The sequence below is a fragment of the Artibeus jamaicensis genome, unplaced genomic scaffold (assembly GCF_021234435.1).
Source record: "Artibeus jamaicensis isolate MK-2021 breed Jamaican fruit bat unplaced genomic scaffold, CSHL_Jam_final contig_944, whole genome shotgun sequence".
NCBI classification, from domain to species: Eukaryota; Metazoa; Chordata; class Mammalia; order Chiroptera; family Phyllostomidae; genus Artibeus; species Artibeus jamaicensis.
In genome coordinates, this window is record NW_026522020.1 from 1479876 (window position 1) to 1494247 (window position 14372).

The 14372-nt window shown below is 56.8% G+C and overlaps 1 protein-coding gene across 1 annotated transcript in view; it reads left to right on the forward strand.

Annotated features, from left to right (window-relative positions):
- Positions 1-6219: 6219 nt before the first annotated feature.
- EFHD1 (EF-hand domain family member D1) overlaps positions 6220-14372 on the forward strand; it is a 38171-nt gene continuing 30018 nt past the window's right edge. The window contains exon 1 of the mRNA XM_037144067.2: positions 6220-6660. Within this exon, the coding sequence (XP_036999962.2) occupies positions 6359-6660 (302 nt within the window). The 5' untranslated portion in view covers positions 6220-6358. The remainder of the gene's footprint in view (positions 6661-14372) is intronic.

Below are 14372 nucleotides of genomic sequence, written 5' to 3' on the forward strand. Positions count from 1 at the left end.
TCACAGGAGGAGGGTGCTTTCACCCGTCCCCCCAGGGGAACTCGGTCCGTCCCGGACACCCCTCACAGGGGTTCTGCGTGTGGGAAGGCTACTGGCGTGGGGGAAGCTGGCTCCTGGACCCGGAGTCCTGCCCAGAGGTGCCCTTTCCAGGGGAAGTCCAGGAATCCCAGGGCCAGGTGTGTGGAATGAGCCTGGCGCTGCTGAGGTTTGCAGCGAACCCTCAGGCTGTGTGCCCCCCCCCCCCCCCCCCCCCCCCCCAGTCAGGGCTGCATTCTCCCTGCCCTTTGTGCCAGAGTCTCTCTACCTGGGGTCCCTGGACCCCCGAGGCGACTGTGGACAGAGTGAAATGGGTCTGTAAAAGTGGATGGGGAAGAATTCTGCCTCTGTCTCTACTGACCCCCAGTGGAATCTGGCATTTTCTTAAGCATGGACACTGGCAGCCTCGTGGGATTTTGTGTCACAGCTCACGGTGGCGGGCATCTGGCAATACCGCAGACATTATTCTACTTCCAGACAGCTGGCACTTTGAGGCCTGCTGCTAGAATGTTCCCCAAGAGGCACCACAGAGCACACGTTTTCCAAAGCTTTGGTCACTGTATCTCACCACACTTGGTTTCCTTTGTTCCCCTATGTGTGCTGTTTTCACACTGGATAACATTCTGGACGAGTCCATAGGTGAAGAGGCCAGCAGAGTCCAGGGCCGGGGCAAGGTCAAGTCCCCAGAACTCCATCTTCTTTTATTGTTTTCAAGTCCAGGTGAGTCTGGCTGCAGCTTGCAGGGCCCAGCCAACAAGTCCCAGTTGGGCCCAGAAGGCAGAGAGGCTCCAGACCCTGGCTGTCCAGGCAAGGGAACTCCATGGCCCCTGTCCCCGCCCCCTGTTCCCCCCCTGCCCTTGCCCACTCAGTCTTCAGGGACCTCTGGGCCCCACAGGCATCCTGGGCAGGGGATCCATTCTGAGATGAAGGCGCCCCTGTGATTCAGTCTGAAGCCCTACAGCCTGGTGAGTTCTCCAGCTTTGCAGCCCCATCCACAGTGGCATCATGGGAGGGGGTGGCCGTCTACCCCCACGTCACACATAATATCTTTGTGCTAAAGGCCTTCCATTGCTAGAAGGTTCTGGTCACCTCGGGCCCCCAAATAGGACGAGTGTCAGATCAGTTGTGGTCATGTTTTAACCCTCCCACAAACATAATACCAAAAAGTACACAAACCATGAGGGTCTTGCTTGATGAAATTGGCAGTGACCAGCTCAAGCCAGAAACGTGCCTCCAGCCGATCACTCCCCCTTCCCTGCCCCCCCCACCTCCAACACTGAAGGTTACTTTTGCTTGAACTTCGCATAAATATGCAGGATGCATCCTTTTGTGTTCACCTTCTTTCTTTCCACCTTGCGTTTTTGAGATTCACCGTGTTTTCATGTGTTCAAGCTGTTCATTTTCACTGCTGAATACAATTGCACTGTATGAATTTGGCACAATTGTATGTGTCTCTTTAACTATCAACAGACGTTTGTGATGTTTTCAGTTCGGGCTTTTATGAATGAAGTCACCATGAACGTATTATACACGTCTCGAGGTGCACAGGTGCGTGCATTTCTGTTTGGTATGTATGGTATTGTTTTGCAAACTTTTGAAAAAGATTTTATTTATTTATTTATTTTCAGAGAGGGGGAAGGGAAGAAGAAAGAGAGGGAGAGAAACTCAGTGTGAGAGAGAAACATCTATTGGCTGCCTCTCACGCCTGACAGGGGACTTGGCTGGTGACCCAGGCAAGTGCCCTGACCTGGAATCGAACTTGTGACCTTTCCCTTTGCAGGACGATGCCCAACCCACTGAGCCACAGCAGTCAGGGCTGAAAACTTTTTACTCCACATTAGTTTTGTCAGTCACTCAAATGCCCGTCATTTATTCACTGAGGTTGATTCTGTGTCGTGCCTCCTGCAACAATATGATGCAGAGAAGGAAAAAATTACTTTTTTCCTTTTACTCTTCTAGATTCTCAGCGGGGTCCCGTAATAAAAGGCAGATTAAGAAGAAAAGCATGCATTCTTAATGAAAGTCCTATGCGGCAGGGACCTCGTAAGGACAGGGAGACTCGAAGCTACTCTGGGGAGTTTGTCCGCTGGGTGTGATGAGGAGCAGACACCATGGAAGACGGGATGGAAAGGGGTGCGAGCTGAGTGTTGTAAACCGGGGGACAGCGAGGCCCACTCCTTCCGATCCCTCTCCGCCCCCTCTGTTGTGGACGTGAGGTTGCTCCTTCCCTCCGGTGTAGAGAGGGCGCCCCTCGCACGAGGGTTCTGTGACCTGCTTCGGGGGAAGGTCAGAAAGTCCTCCTGGCACCTGCCGCTTCTTAAGTTCCTTCAGCTGGAAATATTCAGTGTTCCAAGGGGCCCTGTATGGAGGCAGTGTGTCCTGAACTCCACCAGTAGCTATAAATACTTTTAAACATGTCTCCTTGGGTTCACAGCTCGGAACCCGTGTACCTTTCTCTAAGATGTGCCTGGGCCCGACCGGCATGGCTCAGAGGGTTGGGTGCTGTCCTGCAAAATGAAAGGTCACCAGTTTGGCTCCCGGTCAGGGCGCACGCTGGGGTGACCGCCCGGTCCCTGGTTGGGGTGAGTGTTGGAGGCAGCCGATCCGTGCTTCTCTCCTTCCCTTCACCCCTCTCTCTAAAATTAAATGAAACAAAGAAAGACACACCTAGAGTAATGGGCCACGTGGATATTCACAGGGGCGTGCCCATTTGCACACATAGCAGTAGCAGATGAGCGTGCCTATCGTCCACACCCAGCAGCCTGGGCTCTGTCAGATCTTTCACCGTGCGTGACCCGCTGACGAGGACACGCCCTTTCCCGTGGCTGTGACATGCGTCTTCATCCCCTTTCTGTGAGGCAGAGCACCTTTTCTTGGTTGGGGCCACTCAGGTGGCCTCTTCTGCAAGCTGCGTGTCCCTGCCAACGTCTGTGCTTTGCTCTGACCCCCTTCAGCACAGCAATGAGTGCAGCGTCGGGAGGCGCCAGGTGCTGCTGCTTGGCTCCGTGTTCAGAATGTGCAGCCCAGGGGTGCGGAGAAACTGGGACCGTCACACACGGCTGGCGGGGACGTGGAATGGTGTGGCCCCCGTGGGAAGCAGTCTGGCAGCTCCTCGGGACGGGTAAACGAGGTGTTTCTGCAGACCCAGCAGTTCCACTCCCGGGTACACACTGGAGCAAAGTAAACTCAGACATCCTCGCGGAAGCAGAGACATGCCTGTGTGTGTCTGCAGCAGCACGGGGACAGTGGGAAATGGCCACAGGGAGTGGGAACCCACCCGCCGTTCCTTTCACGTGGTTTCGTTAACTGCAGACTCCGACTAACATGTAGCTTGCAGATCAACGGCGTGTTTGTACAAGAATCCTAGGAACTAACTCCAAAAGATACAGACCCCGACCTTCAGGCATCCCAGCTCCCGGAGATGTGCTGACCTTCAACAGTGGACACAGGGTGACGTGCAGCCGGATGACTAAACCCGGCCGACATGCACCGGACTGTCCCTGTCCTCATCGGAATGGGCCGGGCTCGTCTGTGTGCACGTGGAGAACTTCACAACCCCCTCCCTCCTTACAAACACCTCTATCTCCACTGAGGGGGGAGGTGGGCTCTGAGACCTGAGTCCCCCGTGTTCCAGGTGGCCGGCACCTGCAGGGGCAGGTGTCTGAAGGGAAGAGCGGGAATAGTTTATTATTATTAGAGCATCAAAGGTTCTCTTATCCTGGGCTTTGTGTAGCGACTCTCAGAGAAGGTGGGGGATTCAATGAAGTGTAATATCTTGTCAAGATAATAAACTTGTCAAGACACACTCCCACCTGCAGGGGCCGGGAGGGGGGTGGTTCAGACCAGAAGGAGTCGGGCGGGAGGATGGGATACCGGCCAGGTGGCAGCTTCTCGGCAGCAGAGCCTCTATCCCAGCCGAGGGTCCCAGCGAGGCAGCAGCGACCACCTGAACTGCCCCTTAGCCCAGTTATCCGAGAGGACGGCCACCGGCCACGCGGTGGCTGCAGATGTGGCTCGGTTTGCATTGTGATGAGCTGCGAGTATGAAGTGTGCCCGTGTTTTGAAGGTTTGGTATGAAATACGTGAATGCAAAGTATGTCATGAATGTTTCCATATTGATTACATGTCAAGGTGATAATATCTGGCATGTAATGGGCTAAAGACAATACATTAAAATGAATTTCACTTGTTTTTCTTTCTTTTACTTTTAAAAATGTGACTACTAGAATATTTCAAATACAAAATTACAGGTAAAATCACACACTTTCTAGTTCTGTAGGCTAGCAGTCTTTTGGACCAACTCCTCCTGCCTGGGTGAGTGAATGAAGGACAGATGGACAGAGGCTGGGATTCCTGAAGAGAAGGGCCCTGATTGCCAACTACAGCTGACCTTGAACTGGGGGGGGGGGGCTAGGGTGCCAACCCCCTTGCAATTGAAAATCCGTGTGTAACTTTTGACTCTTCCAAACTTAGTTACTGTTGACCAGAAGCTTTGCTGACAACATACCCAGGCAATTTAGCATGTATTACATGTACTGCATGTTATATGCTTTATAGTAAAGGAAGCTAGAGAACCGAAACTTATCGAGAAAGTCATAAGGAAAATACATGGACTGCATTTATTGGAAAAAAATCCCCCCACAAGTGGGCTGTGCAGTTTGAACGTGCGTCGGTCAGGGGTCAGCTGTACTGCCCTTCGTGGAACAAACTCAGTGTGCGGAACCGAGAGTTGACCGACTTAGCATTGGGGGGAAGGACTCCCAAGAGTGGGAAGAAAATGGAATGGGGATTATTTTCTTCAGGCCAGGCCGTGGGACCCTGGGGTGGTGGGAGGGTCTGGCTTGCCCCCGCTGTACCTGCTAAAAGGGAAAGGTGAAAAGACCCATTTAGAGAATGCCCCAGGACTCCCCTGCAGGGTTTCCCAAACAGGAACCCGAAAAAGATCTGAAATTTGCCCTCCAGAGGATGTCCCTGGAGAAAAGGAAGAAGTCATGGAGGGCCTTCTGGAAACATCTGTAGGGGAAGAGTGGGAAGAGAGGAAGGTGGATGCTGATAACAAGGGGGGAACTTCTCCAGCCTCCCTGTAGGTCTGCTCTGAGCCCCGTGTTTGACACCCTCACGTCCTGCTGGTCATCGTTTTGGTGTCTCGGCCCCAACGAGGCTGTGTCCTCGCCCGGCTACCCATCCAATCCAATTGTTCAGTAGGGATGTTAAAAAGATCGTATTTGATACCTTTCTTTCTAAACTTAATATTTTTACTAATACCTTAAAAAAATAGCCCTCCCCTCCCCCACCAGACCCTTACAGGTGCTCACAGCCGCTGCAGGACCCGCCTCTGCGCGTCCTACGCAGACGCGCCCGCAGCGGGGCGCCCCCAGCCGAGCCGGCTCGCAGGCGCCCGCGGTCAGCCGCCCCAGAGGCCCTCGGAGCGGAGTCGCTCCGGGCAGGGGCGGGTCTGTGTCTACGAGACCTTTCTCAGCGCTCGGCTGACGCAACGGCCACCCGCATTAGCCTTCCTTAGGGAGCATGACGGCGGTTCTTGTTTTCACCCTCTGGTTGAGAATGCCGAATGGCTTCTTCAAGTTAAAGCTTCTTTTTCTTTTCCTTCCGTGTGTTTCACAGAAAAAGCCGGAACGGAACCCCTGAAGCTGCGCGGGGGTCTCTTCCGGGACAGCCACAAGTTTCATCGCGCTCCTGGCCCTCTTTGCTTATTTGTTTCTAATATTTTCGGTATGTTGTGCAAACATTTCTTTCCGAGCGTGTTTGAAAAGCATCTCCCCCGCCCCGCGCTCCCTGCGAGCGCCTCCCACCCCCAAACCTCGGAACCCGTGGGAGCCACCGTGTTCCACGCTCGGAATCGGAGTGGCGGGGGCACGCGGGTGACACCGGGGCGCTTGGCTCCCCCCACCCCTGGCCTGTCCGGGCCGCGAGCGCCTCCAGTCAGGGCATTTCTGGGGGAAGAGAAAGGAACCGCCCGAACGGCCGAGAAAGTTTGCCCCGCTGCGGCGCCCCCGGAGCGGGGCTTGGCGGTGAGCTCCGAGTTGGTCAGAGGTCCGGAGCCTCCGGGAGGGGCGAGCCGGACGAGGTCCGGGACAGGCAGACACCTGTGGCCTCCGGCGAGGCGGGCGGTCCCCGAGCCTTGGCGCCTCCTTAAAGCCTCGGCTCCGCCCCGCCCTCCCCCGTCCCCAGCCGGCGGTTCCACCCAACCGCCGGGTCCCCGCCGCCCGGGCAGAGCGTCGCAGAGCCGCGAGCCCGTGAGGAGCGCGCCGCCCGCCCAGTCCCCGCGCCGGGTCCCGAGTTTCCGCGTCCCCGACCCGCCGCTATGGCCAGCGAGGAGCTGGCACGCAAGCTGCAGCGGAGACTGCAGCGGGGGCCAGCGCAGGAGGGCGACCCGGAGCCCGCGTCCGCCGCCGCTTGCGCGCTGGAGCCCGCGCCGGAGCCGGAGCTGCCCGCCGGCGCGCCCACCGCGAGCCCCGACGCGGAGCTGAGCGCCCAGCTGAGCAGACGGCTGGACATCAACGAGGGCGCGGCGCGGCCCCGCCGCTGCAAGGTCTTCAACCCCTACACGGAGTTCCCGGAGTTCAGCCGCGGCCTCATCAAGGACCTGGAGAGCATGTTCAAACTGTGAGCGCCGCCCTGCGCCGTGCGCCCCGAGTACCTTGCGCCCGGGACCTGGGAGGGAGAGAAGAGGGAGGTGGCAGTGGGTCGGTCTTTCGGGCCGGGGGTCCCACGCCCGGGTCTGGGGGAACAGGGCAGGGTAGTGCAAGGGTGCCGGGGGCGCCCTTGGCATTTGACGCAATGCTCCCGACCCTGCGCGTCCGGAGTCTATGGCAGCGCGCGTGGGGACCCGACCGTACTAGGGGCACCCGACAGAGCAGGACTCGCAGACCCAGCTCGGCAGTCCCCTGGGGCAGCCGAGCCCGAGTCCGGGGTCCTGCGTTCCCGGGCTCCCGGGCGGCCACCGCGGCTCCCGCCCCCTCCTCGGGCTGGTTCCGAGATTTGCTCAGAGCACAACTTCTAGGAAACCGAGACGCGCCGCGCCGCGCCGCACCTGCCAGCTTTTACCTCCCCAGGGAGAAATTAGCCCCGTTGTCCTTTATCTTTTAAAATAAAAGGGGAAAGTTATCCTTGGCTGTCCCTCGGGGTCCGATGGACCAACAGAGGCTGAGAACTGGGAGTTGGTTAAATTCTTTGCGGAAGATCAGGACGTTCCTGGATCGAGCGGGTCCCGGGAGCCTTCCAGGGCGTCGCCTTGTCTGTTGGCGCGCGTCGGAACCAGATTGGGCCGCTGGCAGCCGGTCCCTTGGGGGCTCATTCCTGCCCAGCTGAGTAGGCCCCACCAGGCGGGAAGTCCGTGTAGAGAGCCCCCACTAGTCCGGCCTTGGAGACTGGGGGCCCCTGGGGCTTCTGTTTCCTCATCTGAAGAGTGGGAACAGTAGTCGTTCCTGCCTTTCAAGGCCACACATTATTTTGCACACCGTAAGCTCCTAACCAAGCTATTAATATTATTTCCAGAATATAGCTGAGACCAAAAAAATGCCTGGGGGAGCAGAGGCTGCCGGCCAGGTCATGCTTGGGGCATTTTAAAAAGTGCTTGGAATGTTTGTCCTCGGCATGAAGGTTCTATTTAAGGGTGCTGTGTGGCGGGCGCTCTGTGCCAGGGCCTCAGCCCCTGCTTGGGGCTGGGCTGTTGTCCAGACCAGCCACTGTGGGGAGGTCAGCAGAGACTGGCACCCGGAGGCCACCATGCCTCCCCCACTCCCCTGACACTCCGACTTCCCAGTCCCTGGCTTCTAGGCACTGTCCTCTGGTGCTCACACCTGGCGGCGGAGGGGGGGCTAGTTTGGGCCATTAAGGGAGGCTGAGTTGGGGCACAAGGGTGCAGGCGACTGGGGCAGAGGTGGGAGAACAATGGGGTGGGTGGTCTGTCACAGCCCCTTGGATTTGTTTGGGATTGCACCTTCCCTGGGAGGACCAGCAGGTCCCCCGTCCAGCTGAATTTGGGGACGACATCTGGGGACCTTCAGGTTGCTTTGCAGTGCTTTGGGTTTCATTTATTTATTCGTATTACTGTGTTTTTCTTCCTGCAGAAAGGTCTTTGAGAGGATTATTTGTTAGTTGGCTACCTAAGAGTAACAAAGGGAATCCCCACAGTACTGAGGAATTGGGGTCAGGTATGGCTGGATCTAGGTGCTCAGATGATGCCAGCTGTACTTAGTTTCTCTTTTTCTTAAGCCAACTACCTCTTTTTCTGTCCATGTCCAAGACCACCCCCCAATTCTGCCACACCCCTAAGCTTGCAAACACTCAGCATCCTTTAATTGAGCTCGTCGGTTTTCCCTGCTGGTGTTTCTCCCAGTTTCCCACACCTGGGAGGCGGCCGAAACCCCGCCTTCCCCACCCAACCAGTGTTGGGGGCTCCTCTGGCTGGGAGATGTTGTCACTTGGATGCCTCTAGTTTTAATTTTCATCCACCCTCAGTGCCAGGATCATGGCAGTGGCTCTAGTGGAAGGACACACCCCTTGTCTTATGCTGCAGGCAAATCCCCAAATGCCAAGCTCCACAGCATTCTTCCCAGGTGGGAGGGGGCCTGCAGCCTGCCCCAGCCCCGGCAAGGGCAGCATGGTTCAGGCCGCCCCTCTGGGCCAACAGGCTGAGGCAGAGAAGGTCCAGAAGATACCAGAGCTGGCTGGCCACTCAGAGGGGCCTCGAGGGGGCAGGAAATCAGGGGGTGGCAGCGGGTGCAGCTCTGACCGCTGCTCTGACCTACTGATCACAGGCATGTCAGGGCTCTGGGCTCTGCCTTGATAGGCACGTGGTCACGTGGTCACTAGTCATCCTCACCCACTGTGACTTCATCTTAACTTATTCCCTGCAAGGACTCAGTGAAGGTCACATTTGGAGGAGGTTCTGGGTGGCCATGAATTTTGGGGAACCCTGTTCAACCCATCCTGGGGGTGAGCAGAGATGCCTAGACTTTGGGGCATCACGACTGTCTCCTCTCCCCCTCTGGGGGGGTTAGGGGCAGGTCCTTCCAAGGAGGCTCTTGGAAGGCTGTCAGATTTAGAGATGTCAGACTGAGAGAGAGGGAAGGGAGGGAGAGAGAGGAACATCAGTGTGTGGTTGCCTTCTACACACACTCCCTACTGGGGACCTGGCCTGAAACCCAAGGATGTGCCCCAGCTGAAAATTGAACCCAAGACTCTTGGGTTTGCAGGCCAGGGCTCAATCCACTGAGCCACACCAGCCAGGGCAGGAACATCAGACTCTTAACCAGTGTAGGTTATCTAAGTGAGTTAGGCACATCAGAGACCTAACCAAAGCCAGAAGGGTCCCACCCCCAACAGAAGGGGCATCGGGCTTTCCAAAGCCCAATCCCAACTCAGATGGAGTCACCATCTAAGTACAAGGACAAAGCCAGGCTCGCAGATCCCCCACCCCCACTGGTGCCCACGGTGCAATTACTTTCAGCAAGAATTTCACTTTTACTCAGTTTCTAGATCCAGATTCTGATGTCGCCTCGGAGTTCGCTTAGAACCTGACTTGACCGGCATGGAGCGTGCTCACTCTTTCGTTTGGGGCCAGATGGATTTGGGCAGATACTGCCAGACGTGCTTTGATCTCGAAATGTGATTTCTCGTATTGAAAAGGATTTTGCCTGGGGATTTCTTACATTTTCAAGATTAAAAAAAAACACCCCAAACCTGGATCCTTCCCAGACTGTGAGCACGTTCGGTCTGGGGGTGGGGGAGGTCCTTGGCTTTGTATCCTGGCTCCTCAATGGCGAGTTGTAGGAGAGAGAATTTTCTAATGAGTGTGGGAAGCCGGAGGCCACGACAGCCCCGCCAGAGAAAGTTCCCTCTCCGTGTCCAAGTGTGTTACTGGATAGCCTGCGCCAACAGAATAGTGGCCTGATTTTCAGCGCAGGGTGAGAAGGCCCAGCAGAAACTGACTCTGCGGTGCGTGTCCAGAGCTGTAATGCGAGCTGGCAGAGTGGTCAAGGTTAGGCAGGAATTTCAATTACCCCGGAGCTTATCCAGGGGCCTCTTTCAAAGGGGGAGGTAATGAGGGCAGCCACTTCAGGGCAGGACCCAAACGCAAAGTCTCAAAACGCAGCTGTGATGTGTTTGCAGCATTTTAAAAGCGTCCGTTTCAATTCCCCAAAGAGAGGGTGGGGAGAGGAAAGCTGGGCGGCGGGAAAGCTGTCTTTTTTATGAAGAATCCGAAGCGATGATGTCATGGAGCCCTGCCAACACCCCACAGCCACGTCACCAGGGAACCCCAGAAAGACGAGGTTGTCCTGGAGCTCTTCACTTCTCGTCTCTGTCCTCCTCCCAGTCCCCTCCGGTTTCTTTTTCTCCTCCCCAGGCTGCTCTCTGAGGGTGGAAAAAAGGGGCTGAGAAATCTGCTAAAGATGGGCTGGAAGGGAGGTGCCCGCCCATTCTCACTAGTATCTCTTGAGTGAATTGACTTTAAACGGGGGAAAGGAGACACAAATAGAAGTTGTGCTTTTTCCTCCAGTCTGTGGGGGTCGCCTTAGACCTGAAATTCCCTCACCTCCCTCGCCTGCGCTGCAGCTGCACACTGGGCTGTTCTGGACCGAGGGTGGGACAAGGGGCCCTGGGGCCTGTCCGATGCCCTCGGGGTGCCCCAGCAGGACCCAGGCTGGCGCGGTCTCTGGCAGGAAGGCGGCGTGACTTGGAACTCTCTTCACCCGGTGGCAGCACTGGTCGTTTCTCTTTGCCAGCAGGTGTGGTGCCCGCCATGTGGGAGGAGCTCATGAGGTTGGCAGAGCCTGGCGCTTTTTTAATAAAAAAGATTTTATTTTTTTACTTTTTTAGAGAGAGGGGAAGGGAGAGGGTAAGAGTGGGAGAGAAACATTGATTGGTTGCTTCTCACAAGCCCCCAACTGGGGAACCTAGGCTGCAACCCAGGTATGTGCCCGGACTGGGAATGGAACCGTTGACCTTTCGGTTTGCAGGTTGGCACTCAGGCCACTGAGCCAGACCCGCCAGGGCGAGCCTGGCACTTTTATCTTTGCAGGAGTTTTCTCCTTCCTCATCTCTCTCTCTCTCTCTCAGAAGTCTCCTCCACCCTCCTTGTTACAGAGCCATCTCATTCTGTGAGAATCTGAAATCAAATTATTAAAGCCTTCCATTATGTTAAAAAAGAAAGTCCTTTACCCCTTCTTCCTTAACAAGTGCCTGGTTTCAAGGCTGTGTGGGCCAGGGGACTCTAACTGCGCTTACATTCTGGGGCCTGTGGTTCCCCCCAGCCCCCGCCCCAGTCTAATGAGGAAAGAGCTATACCTTCCCCACTGAACTTGGGAGGGTCTGGTGCATGAGCCGGTGGGTCTGTGAAGACCTGCCAAATGCATCAGGTCTTGGGAGCTGGCGATTGCCAGGCCGGTCTGACTCAGGGAAGAGATGCTGGGGTTAGGAGCACACCCCCTAGGCTTTGCACACGCTGGCTCTCCCGCCCTGTCTCGTGCTTGTGCACGGCGTGCACCCTTGCACTGGTGCCTGCAGGCCTGCTGACACCATGTGCTCTCTCATACGTGTGTCACACACTCCCAGGTGCTTGGCCCGCACCACAGCTTGCAGTCCTCCTGGGAGAAGCTTCTGTAGCCTCTTCGCGCTGCTGTGTCCCCTGAGGGTCGATGGTGATCCAGGGCACTGCTGGTCCTAGACCCTAGGCACTCCTCGGGAGGCCTGCACACAGCGTCATCCGAGTGTTGGAGCGTAGTCTGTACCATCCTGCAGGGTGGAACCCGATCCGTGCTCTGTGACCTGCCAAGACATGGATCTGAGGCCCCTGAGTGACCCGGTGCCAAGGCTACGTGACCTTCTGTGGCCCCTCCCTAGTCCCTGTGTGCTCCCAAGGCCAGTGCCACCCACACTCCTTCGATACAGTGAAGATGACGATGATGCTCCTCCTGCTTTCTCACCTGCTCTCTACGAGCTAGTCTTTCATTCATTCAGCTAAGCATCTGTCAAGGTCTGGGATTATACAGGTTTGTCCAAAGGGGGCTCTGCCCTTGAGAAACTCAACAGACTCTTAACAGTGACTTGGATTTAGCATGATGCTGCTGCTTAACAAGGGGGAGAGCAAGTCCTGGAAAAGCCACCCAGTACCCTTGGACAAGGCGCCCGTGCACCTCAGCAGACCCTGTGAGGGCGCTGGGGGACTGGGACGTCAGGCCGCGACATTCCGCCGCCTCCGTGGCAGCGGGTCCCGGTATTTCTGGACACAGCTGGAGAAGAGCAGCCGGCCAGGACCGGGAGGGGATTCGGTCCCTCGGTGAATTGCTGGCGTGGGAGCCAGAGGAGGGGGGCTGAGGACTTGAAGTGTGGCGGGGCCCATGCGACCTCAGAGGGTGGAGGTGGGGGATGAGGGTGCAGTGGAAGGGAGCTACAGTGCTGGTTCAGTGGAGAGAAAAAAGAGCTTTCTTACAGCTGGAGCTGTTGAGAAGTGGAAAGAACGACTTCTTGGAGCGAGGGGTTTGCAGCCAGAAAGGGGTGAAAGCCCGTGGGAGGCTGAGGGGTGGTTATGTGACCTTCAAGGTTCCTCCTGGGCCAGGTGTGGGCAAGCGTGGTCCGTCAAGACCACATGGTAAGTGTGTTTGACCTTGTGGGGTCTCTGTTGCCACCACTCAGCTCTGCCATGGTGATGGAGAGGAGCCACAGACAGCCCCTAAACGAGCTGGCGTGGCTGTGTCCCCATAACTCTTGTGGAGTGAGACGTGGCCTCGGGCCGTGGTTTGCTGCCATGTTCTAGGCAGTGATTTGGGAGCCGTGCGATTCCGTAGTAGTCTCACGACCCCTCCCTCGCTGGGGTTTCTCTGTCCGGGGCCGACCTGCCACACCCTGTGGGGGAGAAGGAGCAGAAGCCGGAGTCCCTGGTGGGACATTCTGCACCCTCGGGAGGGTTGCCTTGGTGTTACTTCCCCTGAGATGTGGTCCAAGGTGTGTTTGAGCCGGGAAAACTTGGCAGCCCAGAGGCCTTGGCCTTGGGTGTCTGCCCCCTCCAGCCCCGTGGTTAGAGCCGGGGTCCCTCCCTTCAAGTCTTTAGACCCTCTGAAATCACCTTCTCCCCAAAGTTGAGATCCATTGATTTGGAGAAAAGCAGGAAATTCTCACAGCTGAAAGAAAACACTTTTTTTTTTCATTGTAAAAGTATGATGTGTCCTGTTTCCGTTTTCTGGTAAAATAGTAAAGATATTTTTATACGACTTGGAGATGGAAGCCTCGTGCTGCTCTGTTCTGTGGGGTCACTGCCAGCAGGCAAGGCGCCTGCCCTGTGCTGTTGGTGGGAGGCTTTGGCCCCAGGGATGGAGAACCCCGCCCTGAGCTCACTCAGGAGGAGAGAAATGCACCGTCTCACGTTGCAGGGAACCCGGAGGACAGGGAGGGCCCTGGGTCGAGGGCTCAGGTCAGGTCCTCCCCTGCCACCTGCCACGCTCCCTGTTGGCTTCGTCCATGGGCTGGCAGCGAGGTGGGGAGGTTCTCCAAGTCACCGATATTATCCAGTCGTGAAAATCAGGGGCAGGAAAGACCTGCGCTTCCTCTGAACAATGAGGAAACCTTCCCCAGCTCTCTCCAAAGCCAGCCTCTGGCAGCCCACGGCCGGTGCCAGCTCATGTGCCCACCCAGGCCAGCGACCGTCCAGAGGAAGGTGATGACCACGGTGGGACCACGGCTGGGTCCCCTTCCCTGAGGGGCTGGTACCTGGCCCAAACGGGAGTGCAGTTACTGAGGAAGGTGAGGGGCCCTTTGGGGGCCTTTCCTGAGAGTGCACTGCGGCTCTCTTCCGTCCCTCTGTGCTCTCCTGCACACAGGAGGGGCTTTTAGGCAGACAGCAGGGAGCCAGCTGCCCTGCTGGGGCTCCTGGGTGCCGGAGAGCGGGGAGCGGAGGCCTTTCCTCTGGAGACTCGCCGCCTCCCTCTTCATCCTGCTGCGCGTTCTCTCTGCCCGTGCCTGTGGGTCCCGGGCGGTGTGAGTACTGGGGGTGGGGGTGTCTGTGTCGGCCGCTCCCCGGGCCTACTCTCGGCAGAACGACTTTTGTCCCCAGCAGCTCTTCTACCTTAGAGAGCCTGGCGTTGCTGAGGCCGCCACCGCCTCTGCGCATTGGCGGTTACACCCCTCACCCGCTGTGTCTCCGGAACCCCTGCCGTCGCTGTCCCTTCTCCTTAGCCTCTCTCCCCAAACCCCCCTCACCCTTTTTTATCATCATGAGTCTCAGGCCTCTGAGTTCCTCCTTTTAAAAAAGTATATATAGTTTTAACCCTCACCTGACGGTGTTTATTGTTGAGAGAGAGGAAGGGGTGTGTGTGCAC